This window comes from Hemitrygon akajei, chromosome 1 (genome assembly GCF_048418815.1).
Source record: "Hemitrygon akajei chromosome 1, sHemAka1.3, whole genome shotgun sequence".
Classification (NCBI taxonomy): Eukaryota; Metazoa; Chordata; class Chondrichthyes; order Myliobatiformes; family Dasyatidae; genus Hemitrygon; species Hemitrygon akajei.
The window spans coordinates 173,392,572-173,410,528 of record NC_133124.1 but is presented as its reverse complement, the minus strand read 5'-3'; the positions used below and the strand labels follow the sequence as shown (position 1 = coordinate 173,410,528).

General features: G+C 45.6%; 1 protein-coding gene across 1 annotated transcript in view; it reads right to left on the bottom strand.

Annotated features, from left to right (window-relative positions):
- Positions 1 to 1,944: 1,944 nt before the first annotated feature.
- LOC140736806 (sialic acid-binding Ig-like lectin 13) overlaps positions 1,945 to 17,957 on the bottom strand; it is a 51,001-nt gene continuing 34,988 nt past the window's right edge. The window contains exons 5-8 of the mRNA XM_073062780.1: positions 10,546 to 10,839; positions 8,019 to 8,115; positions 3,122 to 3,203; positions 1,945 to 2,366 (exon numbers count right to left, since the gene is read on the bottom strand). Of these exons, the coding sequence (XP_072918881.1) occupies positions 2,178 to 2,366; positions 3,122 to 3,203; positions 8,019 to 8,115; positions 10,546 to 10,839 (662 nt within the window). The 3' untranslated portion in view covers positions 1,945 to 2,177. The remainder of the gene's footprint in view (positions 2,367 to 3,121; positions 3,204 to 8,018; positions 8,116 to 10,545; positions 10,840 to 17,957) is intronic.

Sequence of the window (17,957 nt, the reverse complement as noted above, 5' to 3'; positions counted from 1 at the left end):
TTCCCAACAACATACCATAAATATTGGATATTGAACCATAATAAAAAGGTTTCAAATTAAAAATTACATCTCAAGTCCTTATCAGAACTTACAGGAAATGTATATAGTTGAGAACGCAGAAAGACTATAATTTGTAAATAATGAAAAAAATTATCTTTGGGTAAACTATATTTAGCTACATTTGCTCAAATGAAAGAAGACTTCCTCCAACAAACAAATCCTGAAAGCATCTATCCCATTCTTTAAAAACTGAATTGGTCATTGAAGGTTTAAAAAAATAGTTAAAACAAATGGGACCAGACAAAGAAAATCTCAATAGACCGAAGAATTTCCTAAATTGTACCCAGATCCTCAAAGTATGTTTAACTGCCAAATTTTCAGTTAGTTTACAAAAAGATAAGGGGAGTGAGGATCCCAGAAGAGAAATAATAAAAATTTATTAACGGAGTTAGCTTCTAAAGAGACCCATGTCGGACAGTTAATACTCCCTCCTCAACTCCCCTCACACAGCACAGTTCCCCTTCCTCACTTCCTTCCCACAGCGCGGTGCTCCCTCCTCACCTCCCTTCCCACAACGAGGTTCTCCCTCCTCCCCACCCCTTTCTCAGTGCAGTGTCCCCTTCTCATTTTCCCTTTTCCATGATCTATCATTAACGATAGCTTGACAAATTGTGTTTTAGAAATGCCCAGTTTTCATTCTTCGGTTAGGAGTGCAACACCTCGTTTCCTTTCTGTGTCCCTCAATGCCAACACCACTGTCTTTTTCACTATTGCTTATTCAATCAGAGAATAGCTAGTCAAACCGGAAGGTAATTTCCTTTTCAGCGTAACGGATCTCAATGAGGATGTCAAACCTTTGCTATTTGTCGATGTTATACTGCCAAATGTCACTGATCTTGGTCAGAAGGAGATCTCCAGATTTTGATTCCAACGTGGTGAAACTGGGGCGTTCCACTCCTGAGCTCCACAACTTCTTCCCACAGCGGCTTGATCGAATATCTCTAGCCCCCCTGGAAATGGCTACCTCCCCTTCCGCAGCACAGCACCTCCCTTCACACAGTGTGGCACTCACTCCACACCTCCCCTCACACAGTGTGGCACTCACTCCACACCTCCCCTCACACAGTGTGGCACTCACTCCACACCTCCCCTCACACAGAGCGGCACTCACTCCACACCTCCCCTCACACAGTGTGGCACTCACTCCACACCTCCCCTCACACAGTGTGGCACTCACTCCACACCTCCCCTCACACAGTGTGGCATTTACTCCCCCCTCCCCTCACACAGTGTGGCACTCACTCCACACCTCCCCTCACACAGTGTGGCATTTACTCCCCCCTCCCCTCACACAGTGTGGCACTCACTCCACACCTCCCCTCACACAGTGTGGCACTCACTCCACACCTCCCCTCACACAGTGTGGCACTCACTCCACACCTCCCCTCACACAGTGTGGCACTCACTCCACACCACCCCTCACACACTGTGGCACTCACTCCACACCTCCCCTCACACAGTGTGGCACTCACTCCACACCTCCCCTCAAACAGTGTGGCACTCACTCCACACCTCCCCTCACACAGAGCGGCACTCACTCCACACCACCCCTCACACACTGTGGCACTCACTCCACACCTCCCCTCACGCAGTTCGGCACTCACTCCACACCTCCCCTCACACAGTGCGGTGATCTCTCTTCACCTCCCCTCCCACACCATGGGGCTCCCTCCTCACAGTCCCTCTCACACCACGATCCACTCACCTCACAGTCCCCTCACACAACACTGTGTTTCCTCCTCCCCACCCTTTCCACAACGTGGTGCATCCTCTTCACCACCACCCCCGTTGTACTACCCCCTCAACAGCTCCCCCCACCCCGGAGCGGCATTGCGTGAGTGATTCTGTCTTCTCACTGCACACCCTGCGCCTCCCACCCCTGAATTGAAGCAATGTGATTTTATTTGTCTGAGTTAACGAGTCTCTAGTTTCTGTTAATATGAATGAACATGATCAGAATGTAGGTGGTAACCTGGGTCTGTGGGACCCAGTGCTGTGTGGGATCCTGCTGTGTAGTTGGTTACAATGTTCCCTATATCATTGGCCTTCTTCCCGAGAACCAGAAGGCTCTCGACAACCCCCACCCCGAATCCCCTGGCCACTAGCGCTGTGACACCTCAGGCTGGCCCGATTGATCGGAAGTGCAGCTCTGAGTATATGACCGTCTCCCCACTGCGAGCAGGGCCCCCACCACCGGGCAGCTCCCGCAGGTTGGCGTACACTGGGTCACACTCCTCCCCCTGTCCAACGGACGTTACTGGTGAAACTTCCTGTGGGATCTGTCTCGTCCTCTGCCTCTCCGTGTCCTGCGGCAGAAATAAAAGCAAATCTCAATTCTGCATCAAACACCATTGAACTGCTCACTCCCCATCACGAAACTAATTCCACAACCTCTGGATTTACTTCCAAGGACTCTACAACTCAGGTTCTCAATATTTATTACTTATTTGTGTATTGTTACTTTTTATTTTGTATTTCCAGATTGTTATCTTTTGCTCACTAGTTGTTTGCATCAATGATGTGTGGATATTTAATTGCTTCTGTTTTGTTTTTTAGTTTTTATTATGAATGCCCACAAGAAAATAAATCTCAGGATGGATTGTGGTGACATGTATGCACTTTGATAATAAATCTACTTTAAACTTTGAATACTGAGGACAAAGATATTAAAACGCTGAACACTGGCTAGTGAATAACAGGCTAGAACCCTGCTGTGGGCACAGTCCTCTTGTTCTTTCCCCTCCCCTCCCTCATTTCTTCTCAGTTACTCTCTCCTCCCAATTCCCTGCGAGTCTCCTATCTTTGTCTATTTCATTCATTTACTCTCTTGTTCCTCCTTTTTCTCTCTTTCCACCTCTGCCACCTTATCTCGGTCCCTTTCACTCCCTCCATCTCTCTTTCACACTCCCTCACTTTTGCTCCTTCCCTCCCTCTCATTCACTCACCCATGCTCCTAAACCCCAGGCCATAGTAATCTGTGAGCAATCCCCCCTCAATGTCCCCCCCGCAGCACTGTGCTCCCGGTGTCCTGCCCTTTACTGGACTGAACTCTGACCTGTACCTGAGGTGTGGTCAAGTGTGCAGTGGAGCTGACGGTCGTGTCCAGGGTCTCCGAGGCTCTCTCCTTGGTCCGTGCATCCCGCCTGGAACAGCAGAAGGTTGGACTAGAGTTACAGAGCATTGTTGTCAGCCAAATCGACACCCCAATCTCACCCCACTGCGACATCCAGACCATTTGATACCCTCAGCACCACTCTGCCCCACCTCCTCCTTCCTCCTTCCCATCTCCCCGCTTTCCCCACCCACTCCCTTCCCTTTTCCCAACCCTCATCCTCCCCACTTCCACCTTCCCATCACCTCAATTAACTCTACTCCACTCAGAGATAAGAGAAATATCTGAAAGTTTAATAGTTTCCTTCTTCGTTTGGACACCTCACCTGTGGTGTTGACAATTGACCACTGATCAAAACATAAAAACACAACTGCCGATGCTGTGGATCAAAGAATACGTACACGACGCTGGAAGAACTCAGCAGGTCAGGCAGTATCCATGAGAAAAGAGTAGCCAATGTTTCGGGCCGAGATCCTTCATCAGGAATGGGGGTGGGGACAAGAGGGCCGAAGCCCAGTAATAGAGATAGGGGAGGGGGTAGGGCCTAGAGGCGCCAGGTGGAAAACCAATCAGAGGAAAGATAAAAGGGGAGGGGGAGGGGATAAGCATGAAAGAACTGTAGAGATAAAGAAGCAGAAAGATGAAAGGGGAGAGAGGCAGAGAGGGAGCTCGGATGGGGGAAGGGGTGGGGGAGGGAATTACTGGAAATTAGAGAATTCAATGTTCATACCACCAGGCTGGAGGCTACCCGGATGGTAGATGAGATGTTGCTCCTCCAACCTGAGTTTGGCCTCATCATGGCAGTAGAGGAGGCCATGTATGGACATATCTAGATGGGAATGAGAGGCAGAGTTGAAGTTTGATGCCCTCACCCGCATCTCCTCCACTTCCCGCACTTCAGCCCTTAACCCAACCTCCCGTCACCACAACAGGGACAGGGTTCCCCTTGTCCTCACCTACCATCCTGCCAGCCTCCGGATCCAATACATTATCCTCCGCAACTTCCGCCACCTTCAACAGGACCCCACCACCAAACACATCTTTCCCTCTCTACCCCTTTCAGCTTTTCGCAGGGATCGTTCCCTCCGCGACTACCTGGTCCACAGGTCCCTCCCCACAGAACTCCCACCCGGTACTTATCCCTGCAAGCGCAAATGCTACTCCTGTCCCCACACCTCCCTCCTTACCACCATTCCGGGCCCCAGACAGTCCTTCCAGGTGAGGCAACACTTCACCTGTGAGTCTGCTGGAGTCGTCTATTGCATCCGGTGCTCCTGGTGCGGCCTCCTCTACATCGGCGAGACCCGACGCAGATTGGGGGACCACTTCGTCGAGCACCTACGCTCCGTCCGTCACAACAGACAGGACCTCCCAGTTGCCACCCAACTCTGCCTCTCATTCCCATCTAGATATGTCCATACATGGCCTCCTCTACTGCCATGATGAGGCCAAACTCAGGTTGGAGGAGCAATACCTCATCTACCGTCTGGGTAGCCTCCAGCCTGGTGGTATGAACATTGAATTCTCCAGGTTCCGGTAATTCCCTCCCCCTCCCCCTATCCCAGGTCTCTCTCTGCCTCTCTCCCCTTTCAACTTTCTGCTCCTTTATCTCTACAGTTCTTTCATGCTTATCCCCTCCCCCCTTTATCCTTCTTCCGATTGATTCTCCACCTGGCGCCTCTAGCCCTTCCCCCTCCCCTATCTCTATTACTGGGCTTCGGCCCCCTCTTTCTCCCCATTCCTGATGAAGGGTCTCGTCCCGAAACGTTGGCTACACTTTTCTCATGGATACTGCCTGACCTGCTGAGTTCTTCCAGTGTCGTGTACGTATTCTTTGACCAGTGATCAAGGTGTGACCACCCAAGCGCTGTGTGACCACGGGATGACAAGGACCAGACTGGAAGGCAGGGAATTCCCAGTCTCCCTCATCGTGCTTTTGGATCTGGAGCTCCCTTTGTTTAGGTTGGTTTATTTTATCATGTAAGTTATGTATAACATACAGACACCATGTACGTCCTCCCCGTGACAACGTGGATTCCTTCGGGTGCTCTAGTTTCCTCCTACATTCTAAAGACGTACCAGCTAGCAGCTTAACTGGTCATTGTAACTTGTCCTGTGATCGGCTCGGGTTTGGGAATGAAAGGCCTGTTCCGTGCTGTGTCTCTTAATAAATTATTTTGTCATGTCTGTAATGTACAGTGCTGCTGCTAATTGCCATAACATATACAGTGCCTATAAAAACTATTCACCCCCTCTTGGATGTTTTCATGTTTTCTTGTTTTACAACATTGAATCACAATGGATTCAATTTGCCTTTTTGACTGAGCAACAGAAAAGGACTCTTTCATGTCACGATGCAAAACAGATCTCTACAAAGTGTTCTAAATTAATTACAAATATAAAACACAAAATAATTGATTGCATAAGTATTCACCCCGTATAATGTGATACACCAAATCATGACTGGTCCAGCTTATTGGTTTTCAAAGTCACATAATTAGTTAAGTGGAGATCTGTTTTTGGAGACCTGTGTACTGTCAAGATATTTCAGTTGATTGTAGTATACAGTCTCTAAAATGTATTCACACCCCCATCCCATAAGTTTTCATGTTTCAGTGTTTTCCAACATTGAATCACATGGATTTAATTTGTCTTTCTTGACACTGATCAATACTGTTTTTATTGTCAAGATGAAAACAGATCTCTACAAAATTACAAATATAAAACACAAAATAATTGATTGCATAAATATTCACCCCCCCCCCCACTTTATAATGACCACCAAATTATCACTGGTGCAGCCAATTAGTTTCTGCAGTCACATAATTAGTTAAATGGAAACCTGTGTGCTGTCAGGGTGTTTCAATTGATTGTGGTAAAAATACACATTTAACTGGAAGCTCCAACTGCTGGTGAGTCAGTATCCTGGCAAAAACTACTCCATGAAGACAAAAGAACACTCCAAGCAACTTTGTGACAAGCTTATTGAAAAGCACAAGATAAAAGAAGATGGATAAAAGAACTTTTCCATGTTACTGAATATTCTTTGGAGAACAGTTAAGTTAATCATCAAGAAATGTAAAGGATATGGTACAGCTGTAAATCTGCCTCAGCAGACCATCCTCAAAAACCTGAGTGACTGTGCAAGAAGGGGACTAGTGAGGAAGGCCACCAAGAAACCTGTGACAACTCTGGAGGAGTTGCAAGCTTCAGTGGCTGAGATAGGAGAGACTGCGCAAACAACAACTGTTGCCCAGGTGCTTCACCAGTCCCAGCTTTATGGGAGAGTGGCAAAGAGAAAGCTACTGTTGAGAAAAGCTCACATGAAATCTCAGCTAGCATTGGCTAGAAGGCACGTGGGAGTCTCTGAAGTCAGCTGGAAAAAGGTTCTATGGTAGATTGAAAGCAAAAGTGAGCTTGGTGGCCATTAGACTAAATGCTATGTTTGACATAACCCCAAAACTGAACATCAGAAATCACCATCCCTACCATGAAACATGGTGGTGGCTGTAACACGCTGAGGGGATGCTTCACTGCAGCAAGCCCTGAAAGGCTTGTGAAGGTAGAGGGTAAAATGAATGAGCAAAATACAGGAAAATCCTCATTTCCCAGGAGAACTGGGTCTTGGGAGAAGATTTGTTTTCCAGCAAGACAATGACCCCAAGCATAAAGCCAAAGCCACACAGGAATGGATTAAAAACAACAAATGTAATGTCAAGTCAGAGTCCAGACCTCGTTCCACTTGAGAGTTAGTGGCCGGACTAGAAAAGGGATTTTCACTCATGATCCCCATGCAATCTGACAGAGCTTGAATAGTTTTTTAAAGAAGAATGGGGAAAAATCAGAGCATCCAAATGTGCAAAGCTGGAAGAAACCTATCCACACGGACTTAAGGCTGTCAATGTTGCCAAAGGCCCATCTGCTAAATACTGACATGAAGAGCGTGAATTCTTATGCAATCACTTATTTTGTGTTTTACATTTGTAATTAATTTCGATCACTTAGTAGAGGTCTGTTTTCACTCTGACATGTGAGAGTCTTTCTGTCAATCAGTGTCAAATAAAGCCAAATTAAATCTACTGTGATTCAATGTTGTAAAACAATATAACATGAAAACTTCCAAGGAGGGGTGAATACTTTTTATAGGCACTGTATACCACCAGCATGTAGGATGTAACAATGAACGTGAATGTTTGTTGGCTCCCAGTCAGTAAGGGAGATGGACAGGAACAGATGCAGACCCGATCGAAGCAGTCACCCACAGGCAGACAACAGAGGGTAGGGTTTGAATAGAAGCTGAATATTCCTCAGCCAGGATTTCACAGACTGAGGTGTTTGAGGCTACCTTCTCCCTCAATTCTAACCAATTTTTAGCAGGAGTGCCATCAAGAGTATCCTGACCACCTGCAATACTGTCTGGTACAGCAATTGGAAAGATGTTAACCAGGACCCTTAGGATTGTCAAAGATCTTTCCCATCCGTCTCACAACCTCTTTTACCATCTTTGCCCCCTCCAATCCCCACCATCAGGCAGGAGGAACCGTAGCATTATGAGAAGGACTGTGAGGATGGGAAACAGCTTCTTCCCCACTACTGAACTCCCTGACACCACCCAGGTCTCATCATTTATGAAGTGTTGTTAATGCACCTTATGATCAATGTTAATCTTACAGAATATATTTAATTATTTGTTAATTTATTTGGTAATGTTGTTTTATGTGCTGTGTGTGTGTTATATGCACTGTTTTGTATACCCTGGTCCAGGGAATGTTGTTTCATTTCATGGTATAAATGTATACAATTGAAACGACAATAAAACCGAACTTGAACGTTCATCTGGACTTACTTCTGGATGTACCTGGAGATGAAGAACCCAGCCAGTAGCATACTGAGAATGACATTGCTCGTGAGTAACACTGTGGTCCAAACAGCAGAGACTCCACCTGTAACATCAAGCAACAGGACAGCTTCAGAATAGTCCACTGTACAAGTCAAACCCTTTCTCATTTATGGACAGGCTACTGCACAGGATCTCAAAAAAGCTGCAGTAAATTCCAAACTCAGCAGCATCATGGACACTAGCCTCTTCAGTACTGAAATCATCTTCAAAAGTTGAAGCCTCACAAAGACGTTGTTATGGACCTTCACCACTCAGGATATGATTTCTTCTCAATGCTTCCATCAAGGAGGAAGTACATCCTGAAGACACACACTCATGTGTGAGGAACAGCTTCATCCTCACTGCCACTGCCTCACCATTCTTTTCACTTTTTGTTTTGCTCTCCCTTTGCACAACTTATTTAATTCAAGTTACTTTCTATAAATATATATCATGCCTATAAAAAGTATTCATCCTTTATTGTTTTACAACACAGATTCACTGTGGATTTAATTTGGCTTTTTTGACACTAATCAATAGAAAAAGACTCTTTAATGTCAAAGCGAAAACGGATCTCTGCAAAGAGATAGAAAGAAATTGCAAATTCAAAACACAAAATATTTTATTGCATAAATGTTCACCCCTCTTTAACAATGGCACACCAAATCATCACTGGTGCAGCCAATTGCTTTTAGAAATCACATAATTAGTTACATGGAGATTTGTTTTTGGAAACCTGTGTACAGTCAAGGTGCTTTCATTCATTGTGGTAAAAATACACCTGTGTCGGGAATGTCCACCTGCTTGTGAGTCAGGGGTCTGGCAAAAACTACACCATGAAGTCAAAAGAATGCTCCAAGCAACTCCCTGATAGGGTTATTGAAAAGTACAAGTCAGGAGTAGGATACAAGAAAATTTCCAAGTCACTGACTATCCCTTGGAGAAGAGTTAAATCAGTCATTGAGAAATGGAAAGAATATGGCACAGCTGTACATCTGCCTGGAGCAGGCTGTCTTCAAAAAGTGAGTAACCGTGCAAGAAAAAGAGTAGTGAGGGAGGCCATCAAGAGACCTACGACAACTCTGGAGGAGTTACAAGCTTCAGTGGCTGTGATAGGAGAGATTGTGCATACAACAACTGTTGCCCGGGTACTTCACCAGTTTCAGCGTATGGGAGAATGTCAAACAAAGGCCACTTTTGAAAAGAAACTTACATGAAATCACAGCTAGAGTTTGCTGGAAGGCATGTGGGAGACTCTGAAGTCAGGTAGAAGAAGGTTCTATCATGTGATGAAACCAAAATTGAACATTTTGGCCATCAGAATCAATGCTATTGTTGGCATAAGCCAGACACTGCACATCATTAAAAACACACCATCCCCACAGTGAAACATGGCAGTGCCTGCATCACGCTGTGGGGATGCTTCACTGCAGCAGGCCCTGGTAGGTTTGGAAGGTAGAGGGTAAAATCATTGCAGCAAAGTACAGGGGAATCCTGTTGGAAAACCTGATGCAGTCTGCTAGAGAACTGGGACTGGGAAGAAAATTTCTTTTCCAGCAAGACAAAGACCCCAAGCATAAAGCCAAAGCTACACAGAAATGGCTTAAAAACAACAATGTTCATGTCCTGTTGTGGCAAAGTCACAGTATGGACCTCAATCTAATTGAGAATTTATGGCTGGACTGGAAAAAGGCAGTACAATTGCGATCTCCATGAAGTCTGACAGAGCAAGAGCAGTTTTGTAAAGGAGAACAGGGAAAAATTGCACTGTTCAGAGGTGCAGAGCTGAAAGAGACCGATACACACAGACTCAAGCCTGTAATTGCTGCCAAAGGTGCATCTACTAAATACTGAGTTGAAGGGGGTGAATACTTATGCAATCACTTATGTTGTGTTTTATATTTGTAACTAAAATACATTACTTTGCAGAGATCCATTTTCACTTTGACACATAAGTTTTTTTCTGTTGATTAGTGTCAAAAAGCCAAATTAAATCCACTGTGATTCAATATTGTACAATAATAAAACATGAAAACTTTCAGGGGGGGGAGGAATACTTTTTATAGGCACGGTATATAGTTCTCTCTGTAATTTATAGATATTGTACTGTACATTGCCATGTAGTCTTGCTGCAGAACAACACATTTGTCAGCATGTGCCGGTGATATTGGACCTGATTCTCATTCTGATTCTGATGTAATATCCAGGACATTCGGCTTTTCAGTGCCAACGTGCTGTGGGAGAGAGAGATCCATGTATTCATTTCCAATTTTACTTGGGCTTTGTCCTTTACACATTGAGAGAAAAACCTAAATCCTTGGATAAAGGCAGTGGGGTCTTAAAGGAGAGTGAACAGTGTGATTCCCATTTCACCATCTCAATGTGTTCCTCAGCTTGTGATCTGGTCCCAAGGGAAGCAGGGCAGCAGTCTGTACACAGCAAGATCCCATGACTAGCAATGTGACAATGACCATTATTCATTAGTCAACCTCACCTGTCATCCACAGGGAAACTGTGAACATGACCTCTCCATGCTGGTTTTGGACAGTACAGAAGGCGGTCACATCCTCCTCTCCCTCGTCCACACCCAAGGTCAGCGAGCCAGTCACCAGTTGCCCGTCTGCCACCTGCCACGTCTGGAAACGACCGTGCGTCTGGTTCCCGCTGAGGTTGGCGAGGGGGAGATGCCAGGTGAGCTCTCCGGGTGGGTTTGATCTGGCTGCACACACACATGTGATGACCTCGGGAGTCCGAATGCATCCTGAGTCCCGAGAAATCTCAGGCTTATCTAGGAAGAAACAGGCAGGAGATGTTGGTAGCACTGATATACTGTAATGGTCCAGTGTTATTCTGAAGCATCAGCTGTCCTCTGTGGGACACCCCTTTCCATTCTCTGTAAACTGAGGCTGTCTCCATTTTGATGTGTTGGATCCCCCTCCTCCACATTCAGAGATGCTCTTCTGCATATCACTGCTGTATCGTGTGATTGTTTGAGTTACTGTCGCCTTCCTGTCAGATTGAACCAGTCTGGCTTTTCTCCTCTGACCTTTCCCATTAACAAAGTGCTTTGCCCACAGAACTGCCACTCACTGGGTTTTTTTTGTTTGTTTTTCATACCATCCTCTGTAAACTCTAAAGTCTATTGTGCATGAAAACTCCACACGATCAGCAGTTTCTGCAAACATCAGGCTCTTGAACAGAAGTGGATAGTTACACCCATTTAAGTACTCTGTATATCGCTATTTCATGCTTGTTATTTATGAAGATTGATTTATATCTGCATTTGCACAGTTTGTTTACAGTTAACAGTTCCTGATCTTTACAATTTACAGTTACAGTTCTACAGATTTCCTAAGTCTGCTTGCAGAGAAGGAATCTCAGGTTTGTATGTGGTGATATGTATGTACTCTGATAATAAATCTTACTTTGAACTTTGTACTCAAACCACCCTGTCTGGCACCAACAATCATTCCATGGTTAAAGTCACTTAGATCATATTCCCTCCCCATTCCAATATTTGGTGTGACCAACAACACAATCTCCTAACCATGTCGACATGCTTTTATGCATTGAGTTGCTGCCCCAGGATTCACTGATTAGATATTTCCATTAACGAGCAGGTTTACAGGTGCTTAATAAAGTGGCCACTGAGTGTGTATTGTGTATCGAAGGATAAATAGTCCACTGACTTTGTATTTGTACTTAGAGATGTAGCAATGCATCTTTCATATTCACCCAAGAATTGTTCACATTGTTGAGAGAAGTGATTGAGAGATTTTGTGGGGCATCTAATAAAGACAAATAAAGAACAATCTGTATGTCCAACCTTTCTTTATCACACCTGCTCTGTCATCCAGACAACATCCTCTTCTTCACCCTCTCCAAAGCCTCTCTACCCTTCCGATAATGCGGTGAACAGAACTGAATGCAATAGTTCACATGGGGTCTAACTGAAACTTTATTCACCTTTAACATAACTTCTCAACTCCAGAACTTATAAAGGCAAACATGCCTTACACCTTCTTTCCCAGCCTATCAAACTGTTTGGAGCTATGAACTCAGATCCCCAGATTCCTCTGATCAGCAACATTGTTAAGGGTTCCTGTCACTTTACACCTGATCTTCCAAACTGCAACACCTCACACTTGCTTCAATTAATCTCCATCTGCCACTTCTCTGCCCCATCTGCAACTGATCTCTATCCCGCCTAATCTTTTGGCAACATTATTCACTGTCCACAACAACACCAGTTTAGGAAATGGTAAATTAAACGGACACACAAGCCAGGATGCCCACAAGAAGAAGGAACTTTCTCCATCCTCACAACTTCTCCAATCTGTCGAAAGCATCAGAACAACAACTCACCATAAAATCAGCATGGCGATGTGGGCACCGGAGATATAGGTGGGTGAGGGGGGTTGGATTTGTGGGATATCAAGGTCAGTTCTTGCCTTGAGGTGCATCAGGCAGCACAATTTTCCATTTCCACAGCATATGTTTGCTCAAACCAACATGGACTGATGGAAAGCGTGCAAGGAGCTGGCCGGATTCACACTCGGGACTAGTTGCTGATGCCCCTACAGCGACGTCCCGCTCAGTAGGTTAATGCTCATTGTAAATTTCCCTGTGATTAGGCTAGGATTAAACTGGGGAATTGCGGGGCGGTGTGGCTCGAAGGCCTGGAAGGGGCTTTTCAGTACTGTATCTCAATAAACAAATAAATAGATTTCGAGGGAACTCTTGGCCTAAGACCACCCACTCACATTCCACAGTGAGGGCTATTTCCCTCTCCAAACACCAGCCACAGCTTGTTGCTGGAACTTGTTGTGTTCAGTGTCACCCCGAGATGTCTCCACCTCAGGTTCGATGCTGGGAAACTCTGGACGGAGCAGAGGATCGATGTAGGAATCCCTTCCTTCATATTCACCCAGGAATTGTTCACGCTGTTGGTAGAAGTGACTGAGAAATTCTGTGGGGCATCTAAGGACAAACCAATGGTTAACAGTGGAACAGTTTTGAGGCAATAGAAGATCATAAATCAGTTTTGAAAGCGAGCTGGGCCTGTTGGGACATGTCTGCGGAGCAAGAGATCACAGAGTGAGTTGGAGACAGTTCCATGCGGAGTGTTTGATGCTCTGGGCCAACTCACTGGAATTTACAAGTATGAGGTGGAATCTCATTGAAACATATTGAACATTGAAAGCCTTTACTGGGACAATGTGGAGATAATGTTTCCTATAGTGTGTATGCCGAGGGCCAGAGGGAACAGCCTCTGAACAGACGGATGTCCATGTAGAATGAAGACGAGGAGGCATTTCTTTAGCCAGAGGGTTATGAATCTGTGTAATTCATTACCACAGACGGTTGTGGAGGGTGTCATTGGGTATATTTCATAGCTTCTTGCTTAGGGTGTCAAATATTATGGAGAAGACCAGAGACTGGGTTTGAGGGGGATAACAAATCAGCCATGATGGAATTTGTGTAGCAGTGTCGATGGGCCGAGTGTTAAGTATAACATATTAAGTGTCCTGTAGCCGCCCATCCCCCTGATAATCTGGCAAACGGCTGAGCTGTTACATTTCACCAGCCTGAGTAGAGGGGGCTGGATAACTGGATTGTGCCATTCTGCTACAGCCAGAGGGTTCTCTGGAGCTGCGTCATTTATGCCGTATCTTTTTAAGGAGAGGAATGTTTTCCCTCCTCAGCAATTTACTATGGACTGGCCAGCATCGAATATAAACCCGCAGTCAGGAGATGATGGTGTCACTTGGTTTGAGAAGTATTTATTATGTTGTAATAAATTTTGTTCTGTTTAGCTGATTCAAGTTTGGACTCTGGGACTGTTCTGTTGAGTATGTAAATATTCAACATTTTGGGTAAATAAATATTTTGGGTAAATAAAACCCCTATTTTTTTCACCTTTACCTACTCTGCCAGTTTTATGCTTACCCTGGTCCTTCACAGATGTGGCAGTGGTGGGGTCAGCAGTAGGAGGTGCAGGAAAGGTGTTTTGAATTTTTTTTCCAACGTGAAGAAAGCAGTAGGAGGAGGGAAAACACCGGCCGATCGATAGCAGCAGCTGGAGTTGGGGAGCAGTCTGAAGCTGAAGCGGAAGGTGGGGCCAGGTCCTCAGAAATAGAGGAGCCCCGGGAGCCCACTATTATCGACCTGGCCAATATTCTTCACACGTAGATGGGGCAGCAGCAGGTACGAGATGCCCAGTTGGTGAGGCCAAGAGCAGCGATTTAAAGCACTGCAGCCCCAGTTCAATCTGCTCCAGTCAGAGGTGCAGGCCCACACCCCTCCAACATGTGATCAACCTTCTGTTAAGACAGATACTGTGGGGGCAGATGTTGTGGGTTCAGACACAGGCCCCCCTCCTGCCCAGGTAAACTTTGGGGTCTCCCATGAGGATGGCTCTACAGCAGTACACTTGAGATCTACTCAGGAGCCAAAGCTTCAGCAGCTGACTGCTACTGATGATATTGAACATTTTCTTGTCACTTTTGAGAGAATAGCAACAGCATGCAGATGGCCAATTGGAGATTGGGCCTTTAGGCTCATTCCATTATTGACAGGCAAAGCTAGGAATGCCTATGTTCATATGGACATTGATGATGCTGCAGACTATGAGGAAGTTAGAAGGGCTATTACAAAAAAATGATATAGATCCAGAAACCTACAGACAGAGATTTTCAGCCTTGATGTTGAACCAGATGAAGGCCCAAAAGGACTATATGTCAGGTTAAAGTAGCTTTATAGGAAGCGGGTTGACCTGAAGGGGAAGACAGTGAATGAAATTGGAGAATTTATTATCCTGGAACAATATCTGAGAATGCTTTCCCCTGAGCTACAGGTCTGGATTAAGGAGCACAACCCTGCAACGGCCGTAGAAGCAGCTGGCCTAGCTGATGTGTTTGTTGCTGCCCGACGGAAGAAGCAGCCGTGGAGCTTCTCTGCCTGGAAGTTAACTAAGGATCACAAATGGCCAGGTGTCTCCCGGTCAGTACAAAGGGTGGATTCAGTGGGGGGTAAGGCTCCTGTAAAGGAGAAATCTACAGAGGTTAACTCATTTTCTAGATCTTCCAAGAGACTTATTGGTTACATGTGTGGTGTAGAGGGGCACACTAAATTTGTCTGCCCCAATAATTCTCTGAAACCAATCCAGGTGTGCTATGTGCCCAGAGGTGACCTGAAGTCAAAGAGGGAGCCACGACAATCGCAGAGAGAGATCATGGTGGAGGTGAATGGCTGTGAGTTAAAGGCACTTATTGACAGTGGCAGTGACCAGACCCTTGTTCATAGACAGTTCATTCCTCCTCATAGTGCGTGTATGACTGAGACTGTGCCCATCTGTTGTGTAAATGGTGATGACAAGCTTTATCCCACAGCAGATGTTCATATCAAAGTGCAAGGCCAGAATTATCTCCTGAACATAGGGGTTGCTGATCATCTCCCCTTTCCGGTGGTGCCGGCTCAGGATTTGCCTGTTCCTCTTGATCTTTTACGTCCAGGTCAGGTCTGTAAAGTTGCACTTACCCGGGCAAAAGCCAAGGACATCAAACAATCTACCCAACCTCTCAGTGAACTTCCTTCTTATAATGCTGAAATTGAAACTAAGCCTGGAAGGGATGGTAAAACTTGTAGCCAGAAAAGATGGGAAAAGTTATAAAATACTGAAGTGAATTCATCCATTGAACCACACCCACCCCAGCTTTTGGGGTTTCAAATACCAACTGACATCCAGACAATGCAACAAAATGATGTTAGTCTAACTCTCTATTTCAAGCAGGTTAAGCCCTTTACGGAAGGGGAAAAAATTGAACTGATGAATGGAAATGGATATTTTATAGAAAATGGGATACGTTACTGCCAGCAGGGGTCAGCGAAGCAGCTAATGGTGCCTAAATCTGCCAGAGAAACTGTACTTGAGTTGGGTCACTCTATTCCCTGGGCAGGCCACCTGGGGAAACACAAAAGTTTTTACCGTATAAGAATCATTTTCACTGGCTGGGTCTACGTGCTGCTGTGGCCCAGTATTGCAGAAGCTGTCCTCAATGTCATCAAACCTCAGCCAGATTTCCTTCTGAAGTTCCCCTTCGGTCTTTGCCAGTCATTGCCACTCAAGTTGAACGGTTGGGTATGGATGTTGTGGGCCCAGTAGAAAGAAGCAAGTCAGGAAATCGCTTTATGTTAGTAATTACTGATTGTGCTACCAGATATCTAGAAGTTTTTCCACTTAAAACTGTCAAGGCTAAGTCAATTGCTTTTTGTTTGGTGCAATTCTTTGCAAGGGTGGGGTTTCCTAAGGAAATTCCTGCTGTCAGGAGACAAGCTTCATGTCCGGATTATTGAGGGGTGTGTACAAACTAGTGGGGATTAAAGGCATCTGTACTACCCCATATCATCCCCAGACTGATGCGTTGACAGAGAGGTTCAACCAAACCCTTAAACAAATAGTCAGAAAGTTCATAAATGATACAGGATCTGATTGGGAACGATGGTGACCCTATTTGCTTTTTGCTTATAGAGAAGTACCTAAGGCACCAACCGGTTTTTCACCTTTTGAATTATTGAATGGACATGAGTTAAGAGGCCGACTTACTTTACTTAAAACCCACTGGGAAAAGAGTCACAAGATAGCAGAGCCACAGGGTGTCGTAGCCCATGTTGTCCACATGAGGGAGAAATTGGAGAAAATGGCTTCATTGGCTCAGCAGAATGTGATGGAGGCCCAAGAGAAGCAAAAAACCTGGTATGACCAAACTGCCTGGGAGCGGAGTTTTTCTCCTGGACAGAAAGTTTTGGTAATGCTCCCTACACAAGACAGCAAGCCTTTAGCTAAGTGGCAAGGGCCTTATGACATAACACGGAAAGTAGGTCCAACTACATATGAGATGGCAGCTCCTGGCCAGGCACGCCCACAAAGAATTTTACATAATAACTTACTGAAAGAATGGTTTCCCAGGTCTGACCAGAAAGAGGTGTTGCTGATTAGACGTGTGGAAGAAGAGGATGACGATGAGGAGCAGTACCTTCCGGTACCTGCCCCTGCCTTGCCCAATCTCGTCCAACTCACGGCTGACCACCAGACCCACGTCAGTGCCCTCTGTGTCCCAAATATTTTTAAAGAAATTCCTGGTCGAACATAACATTGTGCTTAAAAAGAATGCTGCTGTGAGAAGAAGGAGCTACAGAATCCCGGAGCGCCTCCTGGTGCTCCTGAAAAAGGAGATAGAATTGATGCTGTCCCTGGGCATCACTGAGGTATCAGGAAGTGAGTGGTGTAACCCCATTGTCTTGGTTCCAAAGAAAGACGGTGCTATAAGATTCTGTATAGATTTTCATTATCTGAATCCAATCTCTGAATTTGATTCCTATCAATTTCCTCGCATTGATGAACTTATTGACTGGTTGGCAAATCAAATTTTCTAACCACCATTGATCTCTGCAAGGGTTACTGGCAGTTGCCATTGACTCTACAGTCCCGTGAGCTGACAGCCTTCCGTACACCATGGGGTCTGTGTCAGTTCACTGTAATGCCTTTTGGACTCATGGTGCCCCAGCTACGTTCCAGAGATTAATGGATCAGGTGTTGTTGGGACTTTCTGATTTCGCTGCAGCCTACTTGGATGATATTGTTGTTCACAGGGCTGCCTGGGAGGAGCGTAAGGATCACCTGGGAGAAGCGTAAGGATCGCCTGGGAGGAGCGTAAGGATCGCCTGGGAGGAGCGTAAGGATCGCCTGGGAGGAGTGTAAGGATCGCCTGGGAGGAGTGTAAGGATCGCCTGGGAGGAGCGTAAGGATCGCCTGGGAGGAGTGTAAGGATCGCCTGAAGATGGTCAGCGGATGTCTTCAGGAAGCCGGATTGACTGTCAACCCCTCAAAGTGTCAGTTTGCCAAGA